We start from the raw sequence: 15,777 nt of genomic DNA on the forward strand, positions 1-15,777 counted from the left end.
ATAGTGTGTCTCACTCATTCCCATCCCTGTCCTTTCTTTTCAACAAGTCCTGCTCTTATTCCTTCATGTCTCCATATCTCTTTCTTTGCCTTAAAACACCCCACAAATCCAGCTGGTGCTGGCACACACCTTTAATCTCAGTGCTTAGGAGGCAGAAGCAGGCAGAACTATGTGTTCAAGGCCAGACTGCTCTACAGAGAGAGTTCCAGGACAGTCAAGAGTACATAGAGAATCCCTGTCTTGAACAAACAAACAAACTAACTAAAATACTACAACAACCCCCCCCAGAAACTAGTAGCCGTTCAAATGGACATGAAGTGCTATCTCACTGTGGTTTTAATGGGTTCACTTTAGAAATTTTCTTTCCTTGAGCTCCCTACCCAGTTCACCCTGACTCTGCCTCAACAGTCCTGGTGAAGCCTCCCAGTGGTGTGCCCTGTTGCTTTTCCCAGGAGGGAAGGAGCAGGCTCCAGCTTCACTTATCCTGTAGCTTAGAGTATGTACATCCTAGAGGTGACCAAGGACCATCCATGTCAAAATCATGACTCAGGCAAAGCGCTAGTTTTCCTGGGAGGCCACCCCTGCCCTCTGCTGTCCCCACGCACTGGCTTCTGGCACCTCGGTGGGGTTTTTGAAAATGGTCCACTGCACTTCACTCAAAGCAGAGTTTATGTTCTGCTTCACTGAGTCCCCTTGGGCAGTGACTGCATTTCTATAGAACACTGATTTCTGAGGAAGCTGCATGTGCTGGGACAGCCTGGTTGGGAGGGGAAGTCCGCTCTGCCACACTCCCCTCTGTGCCGGGCTTTCAGTTCCTTCTTGGGGTTTGCTGTTATTGTCATGAACGTGCAAATCTACTTCTGGTGAAAGAGGCCTCGGAAGAATGTCTGCCCACAGTGTGGCTTGGGGGAATACCAGCTGTGTCCAGGGTTACTGACAGAGTGGCTAGCGGAGGTAAAGAATATCTGGCCTCACAGGAGAGCTATAAGCATGCTAGTCCTCAACCCGTGGGTGCCTAGACTATGAGGATGTTCAGGGGTCCAGGGAGGAGCCTTGACATCTTGGTGACACAGAGTCAGTGCCAGTCAGTGCAAGGGACATGAGCGCATGAGTAGTTCCCGGTATGTTAAAGTCTGGGTGCTGAGGCAGGAGGATTGCAAGTTCAGAGGAGGTTCTGTCTCTATGATGTGGCACAGTGCTTGCCTAGCCTGTGCCTAGGCTCAGCCCCCAGTATATACCAATATATACCCAGTCTGGTATATCTGGACTAAGGTCTCTTGGGGATGTTGTGACCACTGGCTCTTTCAAAGGTATTTATTTTTGATGTGTCATGAATGAAGAAGGCTCATATTGACTTGAGTTGTCAATTTTTAGACATGATTATCAGCGTGGAAGTTTTATGGGCCCTTTACTCCTCTCAGGATGAATATGTCTCTTCAGAGAAGATGAAAAAGGAGACGAGTCGTGAGTTTTAGAAGCCCTGCTTTCTGGGGTTAGGGAGATGGCTAGGTACCCATGCAAGCATGAGAACCTGAGTTCAAATAGCTAGGATCCATGTAAAAAGTCGGTGTAGCTGTCATGCCAGTGTTGTGTTGGGCAGAAACTAGCAGATTGCTGGGACTTCCTAACTGCCAGCCTCGTCTCAAAGGCCTAGGGTAGAGGGCGATGAAACATGGCACCCTGCGTCCTTCTGTGCCTCTTTGTATGTACACAGGTGCACATATGTGCATGAACATGTGCATACCTATATGTTCACACACAACACACATGTACCACTTACACATCACACATGCAAAAAAATAACAGGAATGATATATATATACACATACACAAACATATTCCTATTTTCTATACTGTTCAGCATGTTTCTGATTTTTTCACATAGCCATGGGGAGTGAAAAGTTGGGCATAGTGGAAAAACTAAGGAATTATGCACTAATACAGTAATACATGCCATAATGTCGAAGAACCTTCAAAAACATTGTACTAAGTCATAAACAGACAAATACCATAGAGCCACTGACAGAGGTGCTTGGAATAGTCCAATGTACAGACAGAAGTTGAAGCTCCCGAAGGTTGGGGGAGTTGTTTAATGAAGGAGGTTCTGTTTAGGATGATGGAAAGTTTTAGAAATAGATAGTCCTGCTGGCCACACAAGACCGTGAGTAGACAGTGCTACAGGACATACACTAAAAGGTGGTTGACCAACACGGGGGGCCTGAGTTTGGTCCCTGGGATTCATATGGTGGAAGAAAATGTCTGATTTGACTTTTCCTTTTTCTCTGCACCCCCCCCCCCCCCAGGTTTCTCAGGCCCTATGTAGAAATATGAACCCCATGTTGGGCATCATATGTAGCAGGCTTTCTTGGACTAACAGCCCTTAAATCATGACATGGAGACTTATTAGTTATGAATGCTTGGCCTTATGCACACATATGCTTGTCCCACTAACTCATATAACTTAATTTCGCCCGTTTTTCTTCATCTACGTTTTGCCTCGTGGCTTTTTACATTTCTTTCGTTTTGTATGTTCTAATTTCCTACTTCTTCTGTGTCTGTCTGGTTGACCCCTCTCTGGTTGGCTGATCCCTGGCTGGTCCCCGACCTTGGCTGGCTGACCCCTGACTGGCTGGCTGGCTCCCATTTTCTCTGTGTCTATCAGCCATGCCTTTCCCTCCTCTGCCTAGCTATTGGCTGTTCAGCTTTTTATTAGAGCAATCAGGTACCTTAAGCAGGAAAGGTGAAACAGCAACTCATCTTTACATAGTTAAACTAATGCAGCATAAACAAAAGCAAGACATCTTTACATAGTTAAACAAACGCAACACATCTGTACATAAAGAGTTATTGTGCAACACAAACAAATATAACACATCTTTACATAGCTAAACAAATATTCTATTCCAAAACATTGTACTTAGAATTTGATGATACATTACTTCAATTCATACCGTGCTTTTACCCTGCTCAGTTGTACTCCTTCCCAGCACTGTAAGGGACTTGTTGCTCAGTGGGCTGTTTCCCGCCCAGCACTCAGGCTCTGGAGGAGAGCTGTTGCTCTGTGGGCTGTCTCTCCCAACCCCCAGGCCTGGAGGAGAGCTGTACTCCCAGGCCTGGAGGAGAGCTGTACCCCCAGGCCTGGAGGAGAGCTGTACCCCCAGGCATGGAGGAGAGCTGTACCCCCAAGCCTGGAAGAGAGCTGTATCCCAGGTCAGGAGGAGAGCTGTACTCCAGGTCTGGAGGAAGTCAGGGGCATCAGTCTTGTGCAGATTGCTCATAAGCATCAGATGAACGAACCCTATGTCATCACATCTGGAGAGATGGGTCACAGGTTAAGAGAATGTACTTCTCTTTGCAGAGGACCTAGTGCCCATTTTGGACAACTCACAACCACTTGTAACTTCAGTTCCAGGGGGATTTGACATCTCTGACTTCTGTGGATACCTGCATTTACATGCACATAGCCCTGTGCACATACATATATACATACATTTTTAAAAAATATCAAAATTAATGTAAAGAATATTCCATTGTGCCCATCAAAATCCCAGCAAAATTCTTCAAAGACCTTGAAAGAACGGTACTCAACTTCATTTGGAAATACAAAAAACCCATGATAGCTAAAACAATCCTTTACAATAAAAGAACTTCTGGAGGCATCACAATCCCTGACTTCAAACTCTACTACAGAGCTACAGTACTGAAAACAGCCTGGTATTGGCATAAGAACAGACAGGAGGACCAATATCAATCCACGCATCTTTGAACACCTGATATTTGATAAAGAAGCAAAAAATATCAAATGGAAAGAAGAAAGCATATTTAACAAGTGGTGCTGGCATAACTGGATACCAACATGTAAAGAAATGAAAACAGACCCATATCTATCACCATGCACAAAACTCAAGTCCAAATGGATCAAAGACCTCAACATAAAGCCAGCTACGCTGAACCTTATAGAAGAGAAAGTGGGAAGTACACTTGAACGCATTGGCACAGGGAACCACTTCCTAAATATAACCCCAGCAGCACAGACACTGAGAGAAACAATTAATAAATGGGACCTCTTGAAACTGAAAATCTTCTGTAAAGCAAAGGACACGGTCAACAAGACAAAATGACAGCCTACAGAATGGGAAAAGATCTTCACTAACCCCATATCACACAGAGGTCTGATCTCCAAAATATACAAAGAATTCAAAAAATTGGACACCAGAAGATCACATAATCCAATAAAAAAAATGGAGTACAGACCTAAGCAGAGAACTCTCAACAGAGGAATCTAAAATGGCTGAAAGACACTTAAGGAAATGTTCAACATCCTTAGTCATCAGAGAAATGCAAATCAAAACAACTCTGAGATTCCATCTTATACCTGTAAGAATGGCCAAGATCAAAAACACTGATGACAACTTATGCTGGAGAGGTTGTGAGGAAAAGGGAACACTTCTGCATTGCTGGTGGGAATGCAAGCTGGTACAACCCCTTTGGATGTCAGTGTGGTGATTTCTCAGAAAATTAGGAAACAACCTTCCTCAAGACCCAGTAATACCACTTTTGGGTATATATCCAAAGGATGCTCAATCGTGCCACAAGGACATGTGCTCAACTATGTTCATAGCAGCTTTGTTTGTCATAGCCAGAACCTGGAAACAACCTAAATGCCCCTCGATTGAAGAATGGATAAGAAAAATGTGGTACATTTATACAATGGAATACTACACAGCAGAAAAAAAAATAACAGCAGCTTGAAAATGGATGGAACTAGAAGACATTATTTTGAGTGAGTTAACCCAGACACAGAAAGACAATTATCAAATGAACTCACTCATAGGTGGTTTTTATTTTTTTTTAATTATTTTTTATTTTTTGGTTTTTTTCGAGACAGGGTTTCTCGGTGGTTTTGGAGCCTGTCCTGGAACTAGCTCTTGTCGACCAGGCTGGCCTCGAAGATCCGCCTGCCTCTGCCTCCCGAGTGCTGGGATTAAAGGCATGCGCCACCACTGCCCGGCCTATAGGTGGTTTTTAAACATAAAGCAAAGAAAGCCAGCCTGCAAACCACAATCCCAGAGAATTTAGACAACAATGCAGATACTAAGAAAGACTTACATAGATATAATCTACATGGGAAGTAGAAAGTAGAAAAAGACAATCTCCTGAGTAAATTGGGAACATGGGGACTTTGGGGTAGGGTTGAAGTGGGTAGGGGAGAGGCAGGGAGGGGAGCAGAGAAAAATGTAGAGCTCAATAAATATCAGTTTAAAAAAAAGGAATATTCCATTGTAGGGTCTGAGGAAATATCGAAGGAGACTCCTGTCTCAAATAGTATGTAAAAGTAAAGAGCATTTATTAATATTTCTGCATGCATGTGGGGTCATTCTCCTGTACAAAATGGCACTGACCCCAGAGGAGTGTGTAGGCTCCTTTTAAACACAACTAAGAGAGTTTCAGGGACAGCTATGTCATCTCATGCATAATTGGCTAAACAAGCAGCAGTTCGCTAGTATCCTTTTTATTGGCTGAACTTTAGTCTTATCGTCTTTGGATATACTTGCACAAGCTTGGGCAAGTTTGGACATGACTCAGAAGGGGCTGCTGGATTTGTCCTTGAGATATTGTGAGGCTGGCTCAGGCCTCAACTCTGAATGCAGGGGCATTATAGATAAACGGCCCTTTGTGGGAGGGACACCTGTTTTGTCTTTCTCAGAGAACTGAAACCTAAACTCACTTGTGGGAATGGGAGACTTTAACCCCTTCACCATGAAGATCTCAGACCTAAAACAGGAGTGGGATGAAGCTGTGTCATAGAAATGGACACTCTAATGTAGTCTGACTATCTCCCAACTTGTAGGACCTGTCACTACTGGGGGCGGAAGAGGTCAGGGCAGCATCATAGGGAACCACATGGGGCATGTTTGTTGTGGGAAAGAAAGGACATCCAGAGCAAGGGGAGGATGCTGTTGGGCACTTTTGTGCTAGGCTTTGCTGTACTGTAATGATGAGTATCAATTGCTGCTTACCATTGAACACCTTATTCAACAGGCATGCTTGCTGTGGCTAACACGATTGAGTCAACTCGTAGACACATTTTATATGTTATTTCACATTTTGTGTGTGTGTGTGTGTGTGTGTGTGTGTGTGTACATTTGTGTGTGTGTACATGTCTTTGTGCAGGCCACAGGTAAGGTCAAGTGTCTTCCTTAATTGCCTTTTGCCTTAGTTTTTGAGAAGCTGGAGCTCACTGATTGGGGTAGAATGGCTGACCAACTGTCCCAGAGACCCTCCTGTCACTGCCTTCTCACTGCAGGGGTTATAGGTGCACCCCTGTATTCTGGCTGGCCTGAACACCATACATAGACCATGTTAGCTTTGACTCCCAGAGGTCCACCTGCATCTGCCTTCTAAGTGCTGGAATTAAAGGCGTACACCACATGTCTAGCTGCACCTCTGGCTTTGTAATGTGGATGCTGAAGATCTGAACTTGGGCCCTCCTCTTGCTCATCAAGCACTTTGTCCTCTCTACCTATGGAAGATATGACGTCTTGGCATTGCCAGTAAAAACCGAGGCCTGTTAGAAACTGCTAAAAGCTGTTGTTAGTCAGCTGCAAACACAACCCTCAGACAGCTCACTTTGGTACCCCTTCCCGGCTCTCTTCTTGCTGGCTTCAGTGCTCTGAGGAGTGGAAGCCTGGCATGCCTCTGGAACTTACCCCACATTTCAAAGCAGATTGGTATAGATTTCCAAATTAAATTATGGCCACCGCTTGCATTAAACGGTAGGCGAACTGCCCTTTAAATAGACCACATTAATTCTGAAGTGGAACCCTGCTGGGATAATCGTTATCATCAGCGCATCATTGACAGGCTTGAAAAGGATCCTCATGGTGAGCTAAACACTCTTCACTGTAAAGTGCTACTGGTGTTCAAGGTCAGAGGGAGAGTTACTTGGTGGCTGAGGGTAGTGTTCTCCCCAGAATCCCCTGTTCTGGTGTTTGAATGTAACTTTCCCTGCGCATAAACAAATGTCTTTTCACAGCCATAGGGAACTGACAACAGGCCAAAAAGTGATTGCACCTAAGTCTAGTTTGATGAACCACAGTTTATTGAGGTTACTTATAGAATCATGGCTGACTCAGGGGAATGTGTCGTAGAAAAGTCACCCTCGACAAAGCTGCACGTCCCGTGCTTCTGTCCAGATTGCGGCAGCTCCATTAAAGAGTCTTCCTCCTCATTAGGTGTTTGCTGTTTTTTTTTTTTTTTTTTTTTCTTTTTGGTTTTTCGAGACAGGGTTTCTCTGTGGTTTTGGAGCCTGTCCTGGAACTAGCTCTTGTAGACCAGGCTGTTCTCGAACTCACAGAGATCCGCCTGCCTCTGCCTCCCGAGTGCTGGGATTAAAGGCGTGCGCCACCACCGCCCGGCAGGTGTTTGCTGTTTTTATGACTTTAGATGGGGCCCTGTGAATCCAGAAACTTTCAGGACTTTCCTAAGCTTTGTCTTCAGAGCTCCCTCCCTCCTGGAGGCCCAGCAGGGGCCCAGCAGGGGCCCAGCAGGGGCACAGCCTCTTCTGGGCAGGTGTTTGATGAGTTTGCTACATGAGGACTGAGGGTGAACTGCATTTTCTCCTGGGAAGTTTGTTCTGAAGAATGAGCCAGGGAGATGGCTCATCTGTAAAGGCTCTGGTCACCTAGCCTGACAACCAGAGTTCAGAATTCTTACATCTATACATTTAGGTGCTACTAACCCAGAAAGGGAGAGAGAGGTTACACAGTACCTCTTCGCCAGCCATGGGTGTTGGTTATCTTGCTTCAGGCTGCCATTGTTGGTCGGTTGGCCTGGTCTTGTGCTCAACACTCTACCTGCCCTTTTCTCCAGTGAGTCCATAGTTCCAGACCCACCTATTCTGTGCTCATGGGAGAGGAATCTGAGGTTCAGCATGGCTCTGTGGCCATGTGACTGAATGATCTTGTCACTCATTTGTCCTGTGTGTTGGACTAAATGCCCCTCAAAGATGAAACTCACTAGGATGATACAGTTAACCTAGGTCAGTTGAGCTGAAGAGTTAGAGTGAACTTCTTAATCTGGAAGGAAACCTCAGTGACTTTAATGTTCTCAGAGGGGCCTGTGAACCTGTTTGGCTCTGCTCCACTTAGAAATAAATCAAGCAGTTGTAAACATGCTCGTTTTGAAGGCAACAGAAGCAAATATGATTTGAGTGGCTTGTGTTAGGAACCACATTCCAGCTCATGTATGCTGCTTTTTTTTGGGGTATTGTTTGGTTTTTCAAGACAGGATTTCTCTGTAGCTTTGGAGCCTGTCCTGGAACTCGCTCTGTAGATCAGGCTGGTCTCGAGCTCAAGAGATCCGCCTTCCCCTGCCTCCCGAGTGCTGGGATTAAAGGCATGCACCATCCCCACCCCTCCAGGGTTGAACTGGACAAGGTGAAACTTGTCCAGGCCTTGCTTTGAATAAAATGGCCTTGGTTTGAGTGAGGTCACTTATGAAATTTGTGACAATGACTGGTGTACAGTTAATACTCAATAGCTAACAGCTGTCATTGTAGTTCTGACATTAGCATGAGAAAGTGTCAATGAGTCAATATTGTAAAGAAAATTGGTCACTAAAATTTCAACTCCCAAATAATTTGTAATGTGGATAAGAAAGGTAGCCTTGAAGAGATGCCAGTAAGAATGGCTATCTGTGGTTCAACAAGCCTTATTTAGCCTTCCCGTAACCTTAAATTTGTTCCTGTCATTATACCAAATAGTTGACCATTTGGGAAGCTCTCCTGAGGATATAGAAATGAGGGTGATTATTCATGATCAAGGGTGTGTGTGTGTGTGTGTGTGTGTGTGAGGGGAAACAGCAATGTAGTGAATTCTTTGTAATCAAGATAGATCTAAATTATATCCTACCAGGAAGCTGCCAAAAATCACGTTCAGTATTCAGAACACTGGGTGAATACGTAACAACACAAAATTGTTCTGAGGCCCTTCGAATCTTGAAAGTGTTCATGATTTAGAAAAAGCTGAATCAAACCAGGCTGTGGTGGCACACACCTTTTATCTTAGCACTTGGGAGGCAGAGGCAGACAGATCTCTATGAGTTCGAGACCATCCTGGTCTACAGAGCTAATACCAGGACAGCCAGGGCTGTTACACAGAGAAACCCTGTCTTGATAAACCAAAAACCAATCAAACACACAAAAGACAAAGGGGGGGGGGAGAAAAAACTGAATCAAGATATAGAATTATATGTATATACTACATCATACACTATACAATGTACTTCTTTGTTGTTGTTGTTGAAATAGGATCTTGCTCTGTTGCCCAGGCTAGCTTTGAACTCCTTGGCTCAAACCACACTCTTTGCCTCAGCTTCTTGATTAGCCAGGACTGCAGATGCATGATAGCATATCCGGCTTACAGAGACTTATTCTCATAGTCCTGGAGCTGCAAGTCTGAGGTCAGTTTCATTGGCCTGACAGGTCAAGATGACAGTGGTAGGCTGGTTCTGCTGACACTGCAGGGTCGCCACCATTCTCACCTCTCCTAGCTTCTGCTGCTGCTGGCTGCCAGCATTCTAATCTTTGCTTCCCTAGCCACATGGCCTTTTCCCTGTGGGTCAGTTTCTCTGTCTTCTTATGATGACACTTGTTAATATGTTGTGTCCGTGGGAATTGCCATAGTCAGAGTTGCCAACACTCCTTTGCTGCTTCCGGCTACATTCACAGGTTTCAGAGACTAGCGTGTTTGGGGACATCATTTAGCTGCCACAAATGGTGATATTTGTATAGGTGCAATAAAAAAGACTGGAATGAAGGTTTGAAAATGTTATCTAGGAATGGTGGTCTTGGGGTGGGAGGTTCTGAGACCTGTTTACTTTTGATTATTGCTTTGTTCTTCTTCATCTGTCTAAGGAAGTAACGAATGCCATTTATACTCCATAAAGTTGCCTATGGACTGTTGCTCTGAAAATGACAGCGTGTAAGCCATGACGTGCTTCTGCCCTCTCCCCAGAGCCTGTGTTCTGGTTCTACGTGAAGGAGGTCCTCAACAAGCACGAACTGCAACGCTTCTACTCCCTGCACCACATCACTGCGGATGTGGGCCGAGGCCGGGCCTGGCTGCGCTGTGCCCTCAACGAGCACTCCCTGGAGCGCTACCTGCACATGCTCCTGGCTGACCGCACCAGGCTCAGGTACCCAGCAGGACAGGCTTTTTTTCCTAGTCTTCTACCGGGGGAGAAGGGGAGCTTCCCACTGCAGCCCTGCTAGCCATTCCCTTGGTGGGAGAACCAGTGCCAGTGCTTGGAAGGAGCTCTGTGTGGCACACACAACCAGCGCTCCGTCAGTGCTCACTGTGATCAGGGCCTAGCTATTGTCCTCCCTCCACCGAGTTTTAATTTGGGATTCTTTAGTCAATCCCAAACTGACCGAAGAGACGGAAACTGTATTTGTTCTTTTGTTTATTTTGAGACAAGGTCTCACATGTAGTCTAGGCTGGCCTGGATTTTACTGTGTAACCGAGGCTGGCTTGTTTCTCTACTGCTGGGATTACAGACCTGCATGACTAGGCCTGCTCAGAATATGGGCCATTAAGGAAGAAAGTGTTTTGTGCTTATTAAAAGCTTCATTTTTCATGTGTTATTTTTTTTTTTGAGTATAAAGTTTACTCAGGTCAGAATGTCAGACTGTATTGTAGTAAGTTGCTACTTTTATTTCTTCATGTTCTCTTCTGATGAGTAGGTTTCTGCCTCCAGAGATGCTTCCTCTCCTGACTCATTGGCGGGGAGGGTCATATAGCCACACCTATAATCCAGCAGCCCCTCAGCAGTGGAGGAGATCACTAGACCGAGCTGAAGATGTTCTAGCCAGCTAGCTCCTTACAATATCGGAAACTGGTGCAGAAGCCACTGGCTTAAAAACTAAGCCGCTCATAATATTCATAGAGATAATCCTAGCTTGGTGGATTCTCTTGTCATGGTGTCTTGCTCTGGCAGTCATTTTCCCTGTAAGGGTAGAAGACCAGACACAGTTTATGTCACCTGATGCCCCGAGTGGCCTTGGTCAGTCCTCTCTGCCACCTTGAGTCACTTCCATGTTGGCATGACCTAGAGGTGACACTGAGATTTCCTTAATGCAGTAAGCTGGCTTCTGATCAGCACTTGACAGTTCTTTGATTCCAGTTTTCCCACCTGTTTGTAGGTTTGGGTCTCCCTTTTGCATCTGCAGTCATGTCCCCCCAACCATCCCTTCTCTCTGCTTTACTTTTTCTTTCCTGGAAATCAAACTCAGTACTGGTGTGTGTTAGACAATGCTCCCCTGTACCCTGTAATGTTTCTTCTATTGGTAATTCTACCAGTGATTCTGTGGGTATTCTTAAAAATGGTCTAGGGTAAGCCGAGTGGTGGTGGCGCACGCCTTTAATCCCAGCAGGAGGCAGAGGCAGGCGGATCTCTGTGAGTTCGAGGCCAGCCTGGTCTACAAGAGCTAGTTCCAGGACAGGCTCCAAAAGCTACAGAGAAACCATGTCTTGAAAAACAAACCAAAAAGAAACAAAACAAAATGCTCTAGGATCATTAAAATGGCTTTCAGTGGGTAAAAGCTCTTGCTAAGCACACAGGCATGGACCCCTGAGTTCAGCCCCCAGATTCCATGAATCCTATGCTGAAAGGAGAGAGAACTGACTCCTGAAAATTGTTTATGGACCTCTACCTGTGTGCCTGAATTCACACACGTCCTGCATACACAATAAAACAAAGAAGAAAAAGATAATTAAAACAAGAGTAACCATAATCCATATAGGAAGAGTTAGCACAGTGGTGCATGTCCCAGTGATAAAGAGGCAGAGGCAGGCAGTCCCTGGGGAGTCACTGGCCAGCCATTCTAGCCCCCTTGGTGATCTCCAGGACAGTGAGAGACCCTGTCTCCAAAAAGGTGAATGGATCCTGAGGAATTATACTGGAGGATGTTCTCCATATACAAGCACATTCATGGGCACACACACTCACACTTAAAGTTCATCTACATGTATGAAAACTAGTTCAGATGTTCTCCATATACAAGCACATTCATGGGCACACACACTCACACTCAAGGTTCATCTACATGTATGAAAGCTAGTTCAGATTTTCAAATGATTCCAATTTGTGGTGGAATTGGGTACAGTCAAAATGCCAGCTTGACAAGGTGGTTTGTCATCGTCCCATTGCCCCCCCCTTGTAGTCGGTCACATCAGCAGCTGGTTTTTCACATCTCTTGCTGAACTGCAGGCCACTCAGTACTGAATTGATGTTATTGAAACTGCACTTAGAATTCTGTCACCTGGCACTGTTGACTCTGGTGGTTTATTGCTTAAGAGTCATATAGAGTGCTTGGAAATTGGACTTGGGAGACCTGCTTTTAGGCCCCGCTGTATCATTGATTGGCTAGATTGCCTTGTCTACCCGCAGCCTCCACTGAGCCTCCCCAGCTGCTACTGAAATCCACGGGGACCTTTTACCCTCCCAGCCCTTTCCTTGGCTAACTTGGAGTTTGGGTTTGTAGCCTAGCAATTTTTATAAGTGGATGCCCTGCTTGATGGAGCCCTGTAGCTCTGTAATTGCTTCTGAGATCATCTCTTCTTGTATTAGCCAATCAGGTAAACCCTGTTAGTGAGCCTGGACTTCCTTTCTCCGGGTTACATTGTTGAGTGGAGTCCATTCCTCTGTCCTCTTCAGCTCTGCTTCTTTATAAATATGTTTGCATATGTCTATTTCAGTCCTCTAAAGCTCACGGTCTCAGGGGACCAAGAAGGAAGTTGTAGGATCTGTGCATTCAAACCTTTGTTTCTAGTGAGAAGCTTCAGAGTGGAGAGGAACAAAATTCCCTCTGGGTGACCAGCCAGGCCTGGTGTTTTCTGAGCCATCAATGGCATCATTAGCCAGTGTGTGAATGCCAAGAACTGCCTTTCTCTAAGAGTTTCCCCTTCTCTTTGCCTTGCAGCACGTTCTATGAAGACTGGTCTTTTGTGATGGATGAAGAAAGGTCCAGCATGCTCCCTACCATGGCAGCTGGTAAGCCTGGTTGAGGCAAGGGTGCTGAGTCCCAAGAAGTTTGGTGAACAGAGAGGCTCTGGGGTGCATTTATTGCCCAAGCATTCTGTGATGTTCGGTGTCCCCATGATTAGAAGTGTATTGTTGGCTTCTTAAGTTGGGGCCCTTTATCTAGAATTTGATCCCCATGCAGATGAGGCATGAGATTGAAGGTCTGGCTTGTGACCTGCCAGGTGAGCCGTGAAGGGACTGGATGGGGCTTTGACTCCTGGTTCTGCTGCATGTCAGTTGAATCCTATCACTCTGTTCCTCTTCTTTCCTCCTCTGTGAGGTGAGAATGCTCTTCGATTTTCTTTTTAGGGCTTCAAGAGAGCCATAGAACAGAAAAGGCCATGTATGTGGCTTATCAGCATGGAGCAAGGCCCTGGATCGATGTGTTGTGGCTTGAGAAATCCTTTGCTGCTCGACTGTCCCTTCAAGGGTGATCAGTGTGATAGCTTGTCTTTCTTCCAAAGTCTTTGTTTTTACATACTTTTTCTTCTAAAACCTGACATTAAGTCTACATATCGAGGGTCGTGTTAGTTTCATCTAGGGATGAGAAAGTCAGGCATTGGCCATGCTTTTCTTTATAGGCCATAGGATGCTGGTGTCACTCTTGGATAAAGCAATTGTAATGGCGTTCTTGGAACGCACTGAGCTCTTGAAGTTTCAGTAGGTGAAATCTTTAGTGCTCACAATCCCAAGAGGGTTACTGTTGTTGCCATTGTGCAGGCAAAGAAACTAGAGCTCAGGGAGGTGGCAGGTTGCTTGACCAGGGTTTCTGTTCTGTGGCTCAGGCCAGGCAGCCTCTCTCCAGAACTTCTTCCACAGTCTTCTCCTGGGTGGTTCTTGTTTCTATTTGTCTTTTGACACCCAGGAATGGAATGTGGAATGACCGTTCATATGAACTTCTATCTGCCAATGCCAGTTTCAGATGGTTTTATAGATGCTGAAGATGAGATTTGTCCTCTTATGTCCCTTTAGACGGTCTCCTTGCTGATGTTGGAGGTGTGACTGCATGATAGCAAGCTCTGTAACCTCCTCCCCCTCCTTTTTGGCAGGTCTGAACTCCATACTCTTTGCAATTAACATTGACAACAAGGATTTGAATGGGCAGAGCAAATTTGCTCCCACTGTCTCTGACCTCTTAAAGGAGTCAACACAGAATATGACGTCTTTGTTGAAGGAGTCCACGCAGGGCATGAGTAGCCTTCTCAGGGAGATCACAGCATCCTCTGCTGTCTCTATTCTCATCAAGCCGGAGCAGGAGACTGACCCTCTGCCTGTCATCTCCAAGAACGTCAATGTTGGTGAGCCAGAAGGGGCCCGCGAGGTGGCGTAGGAGGGCCAGTGAGAAGGAAATGAGAGTAGGGCTGAGAGGAACCCACCTGATGGTTGTTACTCTCCTCCGGGGAGCACAGTCTCCTGGTGTTTGCTTTTGTCTTCGTTCCCTGTGAGAGAGACCCAACAGGAAGGGTAGGAAGCCAGGTGGGTCTTCTTCCAGCACTTACTTCTCCTCCTCCTCCTCCTCCTGTTTTGTGCTCAGCCGTGAGTTGAGACTCTGCTAGCACCTGATTAATCTTCTTGGGGATGGGCAGGGGTGATATTTAAAAACAAATGACACAAACAACTTATTGTTTTTGTATATGGAATGAGAGCATGGGCTGCTTCAGAGAGAACGCTTTTGGGCTTGCCTGTATGGGAGGATGCGATTTAAGTAGTGCCTGAGGTAAGAGGGTAGCTCTGAGCTTTGACTATGGGCAGGCAAGGGGAACTGGTTCAGTTAAGATAGGTTTGCCAGAAGCTGATGATACCCGTAGAGCATTTGGAGTTGTTGGTAGTTGCTATATAGCAGAAACCAAAACCTGGGGGGTTAAATCCTGATCCGCGTCTTTCCCAAATCCCTTAAGGCAGTAATCATGGCCATCACTTTAAAATTAAAAAAAAAAATATTTTTCTAGTGAAAATTATACACACTAGGCAAGTGCTCTGCCAGCTATGTCCCCAGCTTTTCTTACTTTTTGTTTTTGAGACAAGGTCTTATTGTATATGTTGTTAAGGGTGGCTGTGAACTGACTCTGCAGCCCATGTTGGTCTTGAACTTGGATCTTCCTGTCTTAGCCCCTGAACCACTGGGCCCCACTTTTAGAATTCTGTTTTGTCTGCCTGTCTATTTCTGTTTGTCTGTTTGTCTTTGTGTATGTGTGTTTGTTTATGCATTTCGTTTGCACATGTATGTAAGTGCAAAGGTCAGAGGTCATTGTGGGTTGTCTTCCTCTAAGGCTGTACCCCTTGATTTTGTTTTGAGTCAGAATCTCTGAGCTGAACCCAGAGCTTACCAGTTGTCTAGACTGGCTGGCCACTAAGCTCCAGGGATCAGCCTGTCTCTGCCCTCCCAGGGCTGGAGCTGTTGCTGGTGTACACCACTGTGTACTGGGGTCCAAACTCAAGTCCTTCTGCTTGTGCAGTGGGAACTTTACCTACTGAGCCAGCTCCCTAGCCCTCCCTTCAGAACTTTTCTTCTTAGCCTTTCTTAAAAAGAGTGTTTCATTTATTCTGTGACAATTTCATACTTGTATGCACTGTGTTGTGATCATGTCTGCCTCCCACCCTCCCCTAACCTTTTTTCTTCCCACCTTCATTTCCTCTTTGTATATAAAATCTCTCTGCAGCACAGCCCCCTGAAGAAAATGCACACTCCCTTCC

The 15,777-nt window shown here is 45.6% G+C and overlaps 1 protein-coding gene across 2 annotated transcripts in view; it reads left to right on the forward strand.

Moving 5' to 3' along the window:
• The window catches only part of Snx29 (sorting nexin 29), a 412,124-nt gene that overhangs the window by 45,745 nt on the left and 350,602 nt on the right, over positions 1-15,777 (forward strand). For both annotated transcript variants that reach the window (XM_041676439.1, XM_041676440.1), the window contains exons 5-7: positions 10,017-10,197; positions 12,983-13,053; positions 14,133-14,381. In XM_041676439.1, the coding sequence (XP_041532373.1) occupies positions 10,017-10,197; positions 12,983-13,053; positions 14,133-14,381 (501 nt within the window). The remainder of the gene's footprint in view (positions 1-10,016; positions 10,198-12,982; positions 13,054-14,132; positions 14,382-15,777) is intronic.

Source organism: Microtus oregoni, unplaced genomic scaffold (genome assembly GCF_018167655.1).
Source record: "Microtus oregoni isolate MIOR12 unplaced genomic scaffold, Mior012 000027F_ref0000203, whole genome shotgun sequence".
In the NCBI taxonomy this organism is placed as follows: domain Eukaryota; kingdom Metazoa; phylum Chordata; class Mammalia; order Rodentia; family Cricetidae; genus Microtus; species Microtus oregoni.